General features: G+C 37.2%; 2 protein-coding genes across 3 annotated transcripts; both read left to right on the plus strand.

Moving 5' to 3' along the window:
- The first annotated feature begins 7604 nt into the window (after nucleotides 1-7604).
- Nucleotides 7605-11025, plus strand: LOC118436653 (mitogen-activated protein kinase kinase kinase 5-like). Of its 2 annotated transcripts, XM_035855164.1 has the most exons (4): nucleotides 7605-7732; nucleotides 7812-7851; nucleotides 8387-8660; nucleotides 9244-11025. In XM_035855164.1, the coding sequence occupies exons 1-4, from the start codon at nucleotides 7730-7732 to the stop codon at nucleotides 10721-10723; spliced, it is 1797 nt and encodes a 598-aa protein (XP_035711057.1). In that variant the 5' UTR covers nucleotides 7605-7729; the 3' UTR covers nucleotides 10724-11025. The 2 variants fall into 2 exon arrangements, with proteins under 2 accessions (XP_035711057.1, XP_035711058.1); XM_035855165.1 differs by having other exon boundaries at nucleotides 7627-7851.
- A 913-nt stretch (nucleotides 11026-11938) lies between these two features.
- On the plus strand, nucleotides 11939-14898 carry LOC110853950 (eukaryotic translation initiation factor 2-alpha kinase). Its single transcript, XM_022102326.2, has 3 exons — nucleotides 11939-12179; nucleotides 12591-12861; nucleotides 13198-14898. The coding sequence occupies exons 1-3, from the start codon at nucleotides 12149-12151 to the stop codon at nucleotides 14465-14467; spliced, it is 1572 nt and encodes a 523-aa protein (XP_021958018.1). The 5' UTR covers nucleotides 11939-12148; the 3' UTR covers nucleotides 14468-14898.
- The last annotated feature ends 404 nt before the right edge of the window (nucleotides 14899-15302 follow it).

Below are 15302 nucleotides of genomic sequence, written 5' to 3' on the forward strand. Positions count from 1 at the left end.
CAATTGAATTCATTCATCTGAATCTATTCTAACCATTTAGTTATAACATATTAAAACTTTTTCATAGACATTTAGCCATTTTACGTAAGGTATGTGTTTTCCATTTCAAAACTTTTTTTACCGGAAAAGGAGGAAAAAAGTGGTAAAGGGGGGAAAAGGCCTAGTGATGGGCAACCTCAGAAAGCCTCTCGAAAAGTGAGGCCTACGACCTCGCATGTCGAGAAAGCTCAAGGCCTTGACCTCACAATTTCAGTCTTGGCCTCTGGTCGGAAGCTATAGGTGTCGACCTAGGCCTAACATCGGGAATCTTCGCCTCGGCGAGGCAAGTCTCGGCCTCTCTAGTTTTCAAAATATCGGCCTCAGACCTAATTGGCGTCGACCTCAAAATCTTTAAAAAGGCTTAGGCCTAAGGTCACAAAAACTGATCAAAGAGCCCGAGGCTTCCCATCACTTGAGGCCATGTATTTATTTAGTCCTTGAGGAATCTATATTTTCGTACTTCAAATTTGTATCTTCGTGAATACCGCCTAGTTTAACCTATTATCTTCCTTCCCAGATAACAATTCGAGATTTCGCTGTGGATTCTCTAGCGAATTCGCAACGAAATGCACGCCGATTCGCTAGCTAATGCGTGGAGAAATCGTGGAGTCGCTACGAGTTCGCTTTGAATTCGCCAGCGAATCGGCGGATATTTCGCTGCGAATTCGATACGGAATTTACAGCGAAATCTCGAATTGTTATCTGGGTTCTAGTGTTTCTACCATTTTATTATGTATACGTATATTAAGTGAATTTCAAAAATTTCTCGGACTGAGCGTATTACTCCAATGTTCCCGAACTTATGAACTTAATCTTATACAGACATCAAGTATGAACTTCAATTTTTAGAAATGTTAATTTTTAAAGATGATTAAAATATCAAACTCATTCCGGTATTTTTTAGTGAAGCAAATTCCTAGCCGCGAGAAAAGTACTAAAAATTGATTGTCCTGAGGTAGGTATTTCGGATTTTGACCTGACTAATTTTAAATTCTTCACGCTCAGAGATAAGAGGAACTGTTACATTTTTACTTGTTTTCGCTTGTGGCAGAATTTGAAAATAAAATTTCACCAAAATCAGTATTTTTCAAAACGCTCTAACTTTTCTGATCATTTAAAAATAGCTTTAATTATTTTCAATGCTTTTTGTATTGTTAATGATGCAGATATAGCATGAAAATCTCAGATTTTAGAAATTTTAAAATGAATTTTAATATAGGTATAGGTAGGTAAATTTATTATTGCTCGATTGATGTGGCCACAGCCTTTACAATCATATCTCAAAAAAATTTAAATTTTAATAATTGCAGGGGAGTAATTCTGAGCAAGAATTGTGCTTAATTTTTGAAATCGGGTTAAAATTCGAAAAGTGTATTTAATAAATTTAATAATTCCGCTACAGGGGAAAATGCAATACAAATTCTAGAAAACAAAAAAAATATTGGTCTGTTTATTTTGATGCTGCAACAATAAAAATTAGTCCGGTCGAAATAGGAAATAACCAACTTACAGCTCTGCTCTGTAATCCCAAGTCGATAACACACAATTCGATTTCTTGGCCATTTATCTAGCGATATTGATTAAGTTTTGAACAAGGCCAATGGGAAAAATGTATGAGCCATATTCCATTTTCCTGGTAATGTGAGTTTCTACCAGTCGAAACCCTGATTTTTGCCGGACTGGTATTAAATTACAATGGTTATAAAAAAGGCCGTACAATTCTTCAAAAATCCAGGCCCATCATTGGCTTGTCGCGGCACTGCTTGAAGGTCAAACCGACTAGTTGGTTTGAAAATTTTCATAACTATATTTCTTTAGCAATCCAAAAAAAGACTAATTTTGAAGAAAAAAACATTCAAAATCAGAAAGTTCCCAGGATGAGCTGTCCCAGAAAATCACAAGGTATTCTCCATACAGAGTAAGGTGACTTTAACTCACAATTCTTGACGAGTATTTCTCCGTATTTTCAGGTTCCTGCCGGAAAGTTATGTACTACAACAATTGTCAAAGAAAGCCATGTTCGCCAGCCCCATCGTGCCAAAATTATCAAACATACCCATGCTCACCGGCCCCTGCGACAAATTCGTGCCAAAATTATCAACAATATCCGTGTTCGCGAGTCATTCCGATCAACTACCAGCAAACTCCATTTATTTCGGCCCCTCCCACATATCCGTACGGCAACTATCAACAAAATCCATTTTCGCCATATCGGAATTACTATCAATAAGCTCTATTTGGCTACATATTTATAAAACTATCAACAAAATTCATTTTTGCAGCCCGAAAATCCCTAACTGTGGTTATCACTTATGAAATTAAATTATAGATTATACAATATATGGAATAGATAAGTATATATGAAATTTTATCTATTAATAAAACCGTATTCGGCCCTTTCTTTTACCTGGGTTACAGATATTTAATTGTAGAAATTGAGTTAACATTAAGTCGAAAACTAGGTTCGTGTCCTTGTTGTGGGTCATAAGGTCACCTTTCGTTATTAATGACGTAAGGTCTGTGGCAGCGGTTTAACACCACCTCCCAAAAACTGAAAAATGTTTTGAGTTTTGACTCCAAAATTCTCCAGAATTTAACCTCAGCAGGGAATAGGCAGCTATAATGAAGTAGTATTGACAAAAACTCAATGGTATACAATTAACACGTCTCCTAAAAAAATGGTAAAATGTATCGCTGGAGATTCACACCCAGTCAATACGGAATTTATGCACCTACTTTATTTGTTTCATCTCATGAAAAACTGAGTTGATTCCGCAACTGTTTAACATAACGTAGTTGTTCAATAACTTGCCGTATTAATAAAAACTAATTAAAGATGCACATTCAATACAGATTAATCATATATCATTAAAGCATAATATCTAATCATAGTGATTTTTAACCGTTCATGTAAAAGTTTTGACAGTTGTAGATTAGAGCGATTTTGATAATTAGAACAATGTAGGAATAAATATGCATGGTAAATATTCAACTGCTATCTTCTGGTGTCCACAGCGGAAACATTTAATCAAAACTTGTCAATCAATTAATCTGCTCCAACTAATATATATTTTGATTGTCCAATCACTAAAGTCAGATAAATTATTAATATTATTAATAAATACTTGTGGAATCATTTCATTCTTTATTCCTACTTGAAGGTCAGACCTTTAAAAAGTTGTGTGACACTCATCCTCAGAAACACTTCTTCAGCAAGGTTATTGATTGGAAAAATGTTTAAGCGTGATGGAATTTCTGCCCGCCAAAAACACGTGCCCACTAGATTAACATTGCGAGCGGGCTGAAATTCAAATCAAATCTATCACGCTTAAATATTTTTTCTAATCAATAGTTTTGTGCAAGAAAAAAAGGCTCCCACGATGTACAAACATGCTGCTGCTAAACCACAAAGTAAATATTTTCCTTGTATCGTAACACTGGGGGACCTCAGACACACGAAAAAATCGTCGCTTCGAATTTCGCTGTTTTTCGAGCATACCAAAAAATTATGAAAATTTGTTCCGACAGGAGCTAACCGACCTTAACCCCACTTCTGAGTTGAGTTTCTGTTCGTTTGCCCCAGAGCTCGTTTATCAGGAAGTAAGCGAAATTCGAAGCAACGATTTTTTTGTGTCTGAGGACCTCCTTATAAATGGAGGTCACCTGTGTACCATCTCCAATTTTGATAAAATTTGTCTCAATCGATGACCAATTTGATAAGTATAAAATTTGCGAAAGACACGATCTCCCAATTCGCACGTTTTACAGAGAAATTTGCATCCAAACAGGAGAAAACGCGCATTAAAGCCGACAAATTTGACACTTTCCAAATGTACTGCGCGTTTTCTCCTCTTCTGATATAAATATCTCTGCAAAACGTGCGAATTGGGAGATCGTGTCTTTCGCAAATTTCATACTAATCAAATTTGTCATCGATTGATACAAATTTTATCAAAATGGGAGAGCAAACGCTGGATAATTTCCCAATAATACAAAATTCTTGGTTATATATATTTCTCCGTTTTCAGCTTCCCATCTTCAACAAAAGTTTGAAATACGTCGTCTCCTCGGTCAAGGAGGACAAGGGGCAGTGCTCCTCTGCCGAAACAAACTTGACCAGAGGGACTCTGCCGTAAAGATTGCAAGTAATTTTTCTGGTGAGAAAGAAATCGATAATGTAGCCAAATTGCCAAAACATGACAATCTTGTGCGATACTATACGTGGTGGAAGGATTCAATACCCAGTGGAGAGTTATATCAGCTTAAAGTGAAAATGGGAATTCATGGAATGAAGTGAGACCCCATGTTAACATTGGACTCGATGACGCATCACCAAAATCGTCAAAGTGAGCACATAGATAATGGGCCTCCTCAGACACACGAAAATATCGTCGCTTAGAATTTCGCTTCGTTTTTCGCTTATCGATAGCATGGCCAAAATTATAAAAATTGCAAAATTTTGTTCCGACTGTAGCTGACCGACCTTAACCTCACATCTGAGTTGAGTTTCTGTTCGCTTGCCCCAGAGCTCGCTTATCAGAAAGTAAGCGAAAAACGATGCGAAATTCTAAGCGACGATATTTTTGTGTGTCTGAGGAGGCCCAATGATTCATTTCTCGATTCTGGGAGTTGAGTTTAAAATTCTGGACGACAAATTTGTAGTCAGTGAGTTGATTAATGGAATGGCGTTCAGTATTTTAAGCTGGTTTTGATGAGTTCCAATTTTTCTGAAAACTTCTTAAACTTGACATCTCCTCCTTCAAAAAGTGTAGAATCTAGAGGGTATATTTCTTTTAAAAATTGACGACGACCTGCTCTAAAAAATTTGTTGGGCAGAATTTTAAAATAAATTCCCAGAGTTAAGAAATAGTTCAATATAGCTCGAATTTATTTTAAAATTCTGCACAAATTTTTTAGAGCAGGTCGTCGTCAATTTTTAAAAGAAATATACCCTCTATATTCTACACTTTTTGAAGGAGGAGATCTCAAGTTTATGACGTTTTCAGAAAAATTGGAACTCGTCGAAACTGGCTTAAAAAACTCACTGACATTCCATTATTCACCTCACCAACTACAAATTCATCGTCCAGAATAAATTCCCAGAATCCAGAATTGAATCATTCTCTATGTGCTGATTTTGACAATTTTCGTGATGAGTCATCGAATGCTGCGTTGCTTTAACGTGCAATAGCATGCGGGTTTTGAGTTTCAATTATTGTGTCTCAGCTTTCCCTTCTTCCATTTATTCAAATGGCGATTTTGAAACCTCTTCATCGCCTTCCGTTTTTTGTAATATGAGGATTTTAACCCATCCAAGAATCGAGAAAATAAATATATGAAACATATGAACATATGAAAATAATCAGTAAAAATTAAACATTTTCTCATGGAAGAAAAAAATCAGATCGATTCTACGCTCGTAACTCTGTACACCTAAAGATGTTCTATTTTTAGGTGTATTAAAATCTTCATATCATATTAAAATCTTCATTGTTAAAACGAAAGGCGATAAAGAAATTTCAAAATCGCCATTTGAATATATGGCGAAGTGAAAGCTGAGACACAATAATGCAAACTCAAAACCCGCATGCTATACCACCTTAACCTAAATTTTCCACAATAATTCCACAGCATCCCACCTGGAAGTAACGCCCTTAACGTGATCTGCATCCAAATGGAACTTTGCGGCCAAGACTTGCGCCACTGGCTACATCAACTCCAATCCGTCGATGAGAAACTATCCATCGGAATCTGCCTTCAATTAGTCCAGGGTCTTAAACACATCCACACGCACAACCTGATCCATCGCGACTTAAAACCCGATAACATTTTCTTCGATAAGAATAATCCAACCCGTGTAAAAATCGGAGATCTTGGCATTGCCACGGATCACTTTGCCACAAAATCGCCTCTCCCGCACACGATGGGTGCGGGGACAGAGGGGTACCTCGCGCCAGAACAGTCTCTCGCATCGTACAGTAAATCCGTGGATATTTACGCTCTTGGAATAATATTTATGGAGATACTTTGCCCCTCATTGCAAAATGGTCAAAAACTGAAAGGAGCAATTTATAATTTAAAGATTAAGAAAATTATTCCCGACCCGATTAAAAAAAGTGGCCCAATGTTGTCGCATTGATTGTTCAAATGGTATCGGTGGATCCGAAAAAGCGACCAAGCTTTGAAACTATTTATGCCGCTTTGACCACACCAGGGTCAAGTTTTGTAAACATAACTCCAGGTACCTATCAAAAAAAGGCAGTTGCGCAAGCGCAAGCCGTTCCAATGTCTTCGTACGTCAACTATCCAAAAAAATATGCCGCGAACGTATGTGCGCACGTCAACTATCCAAAAAAATATGCCACGAACGTATGTGCGCACGTCAACTATCCAAAAAAATATGCCGCGAACGTATGTGCGCACGTCAACCAGCAACAAAATCCATGCTTGCCAGTCGCTCCAATGTATCAGTACGTCAAGTATCCATCTTTACCAGTCGGTAATGTATGTGCGCAGGTCAACTATCAACAGAACCAGTGTGTCCCAGCCGCTCCTATGTATCAGTACGTTAACTATCAGCAAAATCCATGCTTACCAGTCGGTAATGTATGTGCGCATGTCAACTATCAACAAAATCCCGGTGTGCCAGCTGTTCCAATATACCCGTACATTAACTATCAACAAACCTACAGTACAGGCTTTACACAGCCAGGGTCAGGCCTAGTTCTGGAAATCGTCCATGAAATGAAATGATTAATTGACGAATTAATTATATATGAAATTTTTGTCATAAATTTATATAAATAATTTAAATATATATTTATATACTGATTTTCTTCAATTTCAATTAATATCCTTATATTAGGGGTCATTTGCAAATTTTCGTTCAATTGGATAAGTTTTACAAGCTTGCCGACTTGATATAGCCTGGACCGTTATCACCAAATCTAACTTCTTAGGGGGTCAAAAAGTAATGAAGTCACTGTTCCATAAATGTCTGGAGACGGCTGATTAAGAGTTTACGCAAGATTTATCCACGCAAGATTGGACTTTTCCCAGAAATTCAAAATTCTGAGAAACTACGCCACTGTTAGTCTCAAATTCCCTCAAATAATGCTGACGGGGAACTTTGAGACTCACAGTGGCGTAGTTTCTCAGAATTCCCAATTTCTGTAAAAATTCAATCCTGTGTGGATGGAGAGTATATACTTTGCTTTATTTAATCACCCGACCCAGAGACATAAAAGAGTGTTTTGAGTTTTGATTACGCAATTGTTCAGAATTTAATATAGCAGCGGATTGGGACTTTACATGGAGTAGTATTGACAAAAATGCAATACTATCAAGCACATTTAATTCATATGTATCACTTAATTATAATGTCATTGCATATTATCCCTGCGAACAAATTTCTATACTAAATTTGAATAAATACTACTGTTATTACAGCATGACACCCAATCGTAGTTCATCTGAAAAAGTATGAGAGTTTATTTGCCAATTGTTGATTAGAGTGGTTTTGATAACTTTATGGGATATGATAAATATTCAAGTGCTCCGTTTGATTGTTCAATCACTGAATTTAGATAAATAAATTCACACATACGACTACTACATAATACTTTAGGGGATTATTTCATGTTTTATTCTAACTTGAAGGTTAAACACTGAAGTTCATTTCAAATTTTGCATGGTACTCATATATTTCTTAAGTATTCTTAACGACGACTTTTGTAGAAAACATTTAACAGATTTAATTCAATTATAATCAGAAAGTTCCCAGGATGGCCAAACCTCCTCCAAAACTACAAGGTACACATTCCCTATACAGCGTAACATTAACGATAGTAGTGTCTCCCAGCACATATGCTATTCGAGTTTATAGCCAAATTATTTTAAGCGTCAGTTGATCTCAAATTTGACTTGTTCTAATTTTCAAAAAACACGATCTTCCAATGGGCACGTTTGCATCCCAAGAGGAGAAAACGTAGTAAATTTGGAAAATGTAAAATTTGCATGCGAGACTGTGCGTTTCGCTTGACACTTATTTGATCGAAAACATTTTGTTGTCCGTGGTTTCCCCTAAGGAGGTGAGGTCAGGATGAACTTTTTTCTAAAAAAATTAAAAGTTGGGGAATAGCAGGCAATTTGGCCATGGTAACCAACCAAATTCATGGAAAATTGCCTTAGGAGGCAATTTTTAATTAAAAAAAATTCATCCTGACATCGGAGAAACCACGGACAATAAAATGTTTATGGTCTAAAATTTAGATCATACGCTGAGAGACCTCCATTTTAAGTCACAATGACAAAATTCTTAATGATCACGTACATTTCCGCATTTCAGCATCCCGTCTTCAACAAGACTTTGAATTACGTCGTCTCCTCGGCGAAGGAGCATTTGGGGCGGTGATATATTGCCGAAATAAACTTGACGGGAAGGCCTACGCCATAAAAATTTCTGGGGATGTTTTGGATAAGAGAGAAATTCAAAATTTGGTCAAATTGCCAGCACATGCAAATCTTGTTCAGTACCATACGGCGTGGAAGGATGCATTTTCTAGTGGAGAGATTTCTCAGATTAAAGCCAAAATAGGAATGGCATCTGGGAGTCATTTGAGGTGAGAATATTAACCAGAATACATTAACCTCTTAACTACGAAATGCGAAACTTACGAAGGTGCGTAAGTATAGGCAAGGTTGAGGCGTCTTTTTCGTTAGCAAAAATATTTCGTACTATTAAATATTTTCGAAAATATTTTTAATAAAAAAAAATATAAAAAATCTCATTTGGTTAAAATAACAAAATCTTGATATTCCGCATACCTATCACGATATTGATGGCAAGGAAAAATTAAAAGCAATTTTATGAAATAATTGTTATGAGGGATGTTTCACGTCAACCTTTTGTAAATGACGTAAATTTATGACTACTTTCTTATGAATCCACAGTTCCAGAGGTCGTGATATTTATTTGATATTTTGGGATGCAGAAAAACTCGATTTTCATGTTTTTCGTCAAAATGTGCAAAAATTGGTCATTTAAGTAAATCATAGAAATTTTAATAGGTTGTTTTTTTTTGGAGTGACTATGTACAAAATCAACATTCTACCTCAGAGAAATTTTATTAAAAGTCAGCCCTACATGCGAAATAGGTTAATAACATTTTTCCAAATGCTTAAATTTTTTAAATAATTCTACAGTATCCCGCCAGGAAGTAGCGCCCTTAACGTGCTCTGCATCCAAATGGAACTCTGCGGTCAAGATCTACGCCATTGGCTGGGTCAAGCCTCCTCCGTCGATGAACAATTATCCATCGGAATCTTCATCCAATTACTCCGAGGCCTTAACCACATCCACACGCACAACCTGATCCATCGCGACTTAAAACCCGAAAACATCTTCTTCGACAAGAATAATCCATCCGTCGTAAAAATCGGAGATCTTGGCATAGCCACGGATCATTTCGCCACAAAAGCGGCTCTTTTCCACACGAAGGGTGCCGGGACAATGTTATACCTGGCGCCTGAACAATCTAATGCATCATACAGTAAATCCGTAGATATTTACGCTCTCGGAATAATATTTATGGAACTGCTTTGCCCCTCGTTACAAGTAGGGGGCGATTATCAGAAACTATTTGGAGCAATTAGCGATTTAAAAAGTAGAAAAATCGTTCCAGACTCGATTAAAAGAAAGTGGCCCAAGGCGGCCGGGCTAATCGTGGAAATGGTGGCGCATAATCCGGATAAGAGACCAAGTTATGACAGCATTTACGCCACATTTGCGACAAGTTCAGGTGGTTCAAGTTCCGGTACAAGAACGCCATCCGGCGCTTCTGCACCTCGAAATTCCGCCCCTGTTCCTTCAACCTTCGTTCAAAATAAGGCGCCAACCCTCGTTCAAAATAAGGCGCCAACCCTCGTTCAAAATAAGGCGCCAACCTTCGTCCAAAATAAGGCGCCAACCGTCATTCACAGTGGGGTTCGTTGTAATGGATGTGGAGTTCAGAATATACAAGGGGTTCGATTCAAATGCACAATCTGTGATGATTACGACTTGTGCGAAAAGTGCGAAAAAAGGTGCGGACTTCATCCCGAGGATCATATCCTGCTTAAAATAAAGACGCCGAAGAGGCGTATTCCCGCGGCCGCTGTACCAGATTTTAGCCCCGCTCCCGCCGCAGCAGGAGCTTCTTCCTCAAGGGCAGCGACATCTTCGTATCAAAATCCATTTCAGCAAATTACCCATCAAAACCCAATTCAGTACGATAACCATCAAAACCCATTTTCGTACCATAGCGACCCACATGCTGCACATTTTAACCTGCTAAATATGAACTCTGTTGGACAAACACTTGCCCCATTTTCGTACCATAACGACCCACTTTCGGCACAGTTACACCTTTTAAATTTGAATTCAGTTGGACAAAGTCAAACTGGGACACTCTATGATTTCGACACTAATTCGGACGACAGTTCTAGCGCGGAAGAAGCTGAGGGCAATTACGTAAATGGAGCAATTTGTAACAACTGTTCAGAAAGCGTGACGACCTGGTACCAGTGTGACGACTGTCCTCGGAGTGCTGCTGGGTACTTTGATTTATGTGGGGACTGTCTTCACGATTCCTACCTGAAACATCCTCGTCGTCATAATTTCACCAAATTTAAATGTTATCATTAGTATTTAATTTGATTAATATTAATAGAAAATTTTGTTTCCTATAACATTTTTCGATATCTGACCTCGATATGTGACCTGTTATTAAGGGGTTAAGCTCATTAATAGGAATACGTTTGTTTGTCTGCGTACACAGTAAGTTGATAACGATTTTAGCCGAATGTAATGAGAGATCACAGAGTTTCTTAATAGGAGTACAGATGTGTATACAATAATTCCTACAATTTGAAAGTATTTATGCTTATGACAATGACAAATTTAAGCTAAGAATAAAGCCCAATTAAAATAAACAAGGCGTTTCTAAATCCGATCCGTTTTTAAAATTATTTTAACCTTTCAAAATTTTGAATAATTCACAATTATGTAAACAGCTTGTTTACATAATGCTATTTAGTATACTTCGTAAATTGAGAAGAAATTGGCCGCTCCATGAAAATAGGTGTTTTGGTATAGATTTGCGATTTTTTGAATCCCCTCAGGATAAAAGTATTCGCAAGTTTGCTAAATGAGTTGGGCTGCGAAATAATAAGTTGTCGTGAGTACACCCAATATATTATTTATCATATTATTAAAGCATGAACTAATCCCAAGGAACGTGCATCTATTGCGTCATCATAAAGCACCAATTTTAAAACCAAACACCTTATTCATATTAACCCTTTAAACTGTAACGACGACAATAGTCGTTTTATAAGAAATGGTTTAATTCGGGAGTACGACAAAAGTCGTTCTCAAAAATCGTGGTCATGGCGCGGAAGGAAGACAATTGTCGTTTCTAGGAGGTCATTTATTTTCACCATTTTCTCTCCGCGACCTAAAATTTGTTGCAATTTTGAGATATTTCTCCTATGCCAACACAATGCTAAATTTGAAGATTTTCTAGCCAAAAATTTGGATATTTCCCTATACAACTCAATATTAAATTTTTGATTTTTCAGTTGTTCGAGTTTTATTAAAAACTCCTGATTTCTCCTCACGCGCCATGACCACAACATACTTATAGTGTCCCCGATTTAATGCATTTTCTTGTCGTTAATCATACACGTTAAAGGGTTAAGCTAAACACGAGTAAGATAACGTAATGCTTGCTAGTTCACACATTGATTTTTATGCTAACGCGATTTGACAGTTGTTTAGATTAGAGTGAATTCGATAATTTGAGCAATGTTGGAATATGATATGCGGAATATGATAAATATTCAACTCTTCAAACTTTTAACTACACAAATGCATTTTGATTGTCCAGCCATTAAATTTAGATAAATAATTCCAGTCATACAATTAAATCATTTCATACTTTATTCCAACTTGAATGTCAAACCATTGGGTTCGATTAAATCTTTGCGTGAAATTTCTGCAGTATTTTGAAAGACTTTTTGTAAATAAATAACATTCCACGTATTCAGTTTTAATCAGGAGGTTGCCAGAATGCATAAATACCTTGCTGCAAACCCACAAGGTATTCTCTATAGAGCGCAACTCATTAACAATGGAATTTTCCCAGCGGATGCTCTCCGATTATGAGCAACCTAGTATCAATCGGTCATAAATTTAATTGGTATGAAATTTGCGAAAGTGAAGATCTCCTAATGGGCACCTTTGACATAGATATTTGCATCTGAAGAGGAGAAAACGCGCCGTAAAGTCTACAAATATTACAATATCTAATTTTACTGCGCGTTTTCTCCTCTTCGGATGCAAATATTTCGGCCAAACGTGCCCATTGGGAGATCGTGTCTTTTACAAATTTCATCCTAATTAAATTTGTCATCGATTGGTACTAGTTTGTTCAAAATCGGAGAGCATCCGCTGGGAAAATTCCATTGTAAAGTCTAATGATACACAATTCTTAACAAGTATATTTCCACAGTTTCATCTTCCCGTCTTCAACAAGATTTTAAATTATGTCGTCTCCTTGGCCAAGGGGGATTTGGGGCGGTGATCCACTGCCGAAATAAACTTGACCGGAAGGACTACGCCGTAAAAATTATGTTCAATGTTATTGACGATAGAGAAATTCAAAATTTGAGCAAGTTGCCAACCCACGAGAATCTTGTGCAGTACCACACGGCGTGGAAGGACTCATTTTCTAGTGGAGAGCTGGCTCAGATTATAACCAAGATGGAAATTCATGGAATGAGGTGAAAACATATATTAAGGTCGGACTCGATGACTTATTACCAAAATTAGTACATTTTTCTCGACTCGAGGAATTTATTTTCTGAGTCATTTTTTAAGCCAGTTTAGATGAGTTCAAATTTTTCTGAAAGCTTCTTAAACTTTAGATCTCCTTCAAAAATTGTCAAAGTCTGGAGTTCTCATTTCATAAAAAATTTGCAAATCCCTGCTCTGTCCATAATAATAAATTTCCAACGTCGAGAAATCATTCAAACCGTGTTGATTTTTACTATTTGTTATGATGAGTCATCGTGTCTTATGTTACGACGGAAGTAAAATCTTCTTAAATACTTGTACAGTATCCCCAAAGGAAGTAGCACCCTTAACCTGCTCTGCATCCAGATGGAACTCTGTGGCCAAGATCTGCGCAGTTGGCTGGATCAAGGCAAACTCGTGGGTGAAAGAATATCATTTGAAATCTTCCTACAACTACTCGAAGGCCTTAACCACATCCACACGAATAACCTGATCCATCGAGACTTAAAGCCTGATAACATTTTCTTTGACAAGAATGATCCATCCCGCGTAAAAATAGGCGATCTTGGCATAGCAACGGATCACTATGCCCCAAAAGCTCGACAGCACACGGCCGGGGCGGGAACAATGTTGTACCTGGCGCCAGAACAAGCTCAGGCATCATACAGTAAATCCGTAGATATTTACGCCCTCGGAATAATATTTATGGAACTGCTTTGTCCCTCATTACAACGAGATGATCAGAAATTAGTTGAAGCAATTAATGCTTTAAAGTATAAGAAAATCGTTCCAGACTCCATTACAAGAAAGTGGTCAAAGGCTGCGGGCCTAATTGTTCAAATGGTCGCCGTGGATTCAAGGGAAAGACCAACTTATGAAAGTATTTGTACTGCTTTTCCGGCATGGTCGAGCTTCCTTGAAAGAACTCCAATCGTTTCCGAACCTCAAAATCATGTCGTTCACAGTGGAGTTGACTGCGATGGATGCGGGATTAAGAATATACAAGGGGTTCGATTTAAATGCACTACTTGTAGCGATTACGATTTGTGCGAAAATTGCGAAAAAAAGCATGGACTTCATCCCCAGGATCATATATTGCTCAAAATAAAGACGTCCAGGGGGCGTATTCCGGATAATTTTGGGCCCCACGCGGCAGCTTCATCCTCAAAGGTAAATGCAGCTTCGAACGAGTATTATAAAATTCCAGTTCGTTACAACAATCAGCAAGACCCGAAGTTCGAAAAGCGAGGAATCCCACTTCCGCCCAACTATGGAAACCCATTTCAACCCAAGCCTGACCCAATTTCGGACCCGTTTCACCGCTTATTAAATTTGAATTCGGTTGGACAAACTCGAACCCCCTTTGACACCAATTCGCCCGACAGTTCGAGTGCGGAAGAGGCTGGGGACGAATACTTAACTGGAATAGTTTGTAACAACTGTGACCGAAAGGTGACAACTTGGTATCAGTGCGATAACTGTCCTAAACGGTATCCAGGAGGGTTTGATTTGTGTGTTTGTAGAGATTGTTATCGCCACAATTCCTTCTTGGAACATATTCGTCGTCACAGTTTCACCAAATTTAGAACTTAGCTATTATTATCCGATTAACCTCTTAAGCACGAAGTACACATATTTTATTTAATGAAATGCACAAGTATTTTTTACTGCATAAATTACCCTAAAACCAAAATTTCTAAAAAAAAGAGTATTTATTTGGTATTATGTGGAAAATTCGATGGTTAAAAGTGGATTTTTTTTCCTTATTTTTCTTCTCGAATTGTGGAAATTTCCCTATATCGACCAATGTTAAAATGTGGATTTTTCATATTTTTCGTCAAAAACTCAAAAATTGGAAACTGGTTGAAATTTTAATTGGTTGCTATCAGGTGTAATTATGAAGTCAACATCGTACCGAAGAGAAATTTTATTAAAAGTCAGTGGGACGGAAGAGGTTAATATTAACTTGTGTGTGCGATAACAAGAAAATAAATATTCCTATTTGCATCCTCGAAAAAATTGAATTTTTATTAGCAGTTGAGCATTATTTTTTAGCATTTTAGCATTTCAGATATTTGCATTTAAATAAATTGACTATGGTGGAGTGCGATTAAAATTCTATGACGAAGTTATTCTACCTTAAACTCCTAGATTAAATGATAAAATGGAAGGAATTGAGGGGATTTATTGGAGACGATATTCCGCATTTTCATTCACTGTTTATTTGATGACACACGATTTGCCAACACAAATTTAGTCGACGTCGCATAAATATACCGCAAAATTGTCACTTTATATTATATATACCCTGTGTCAAAAGTAGTTCATACTGATAAGTAGTTATCATGCACTGGAAGTGAACAACTCAAGTTCAACGGTCGCTTTTTACTTATACATTCTTCATTCATTCATTCATTTAGTAGATACG

This window comes from Folsomia candida, unplaced genomic scaffold (genome assembly GCF_002217175.1).
Source record: "Folsomia candida strain VU population unplaced genomic scaffold, ASM221717v1 Fcan01_Sc009, whole genome shotgun sequence".
Taxonomy (NCBI): domain Eukaryota; kingdom Metazoa; phylum Arthropoda; class Collembola; order Entomobryomorpha; family Isotomidae; genus Folsomia; species Folsomia candida.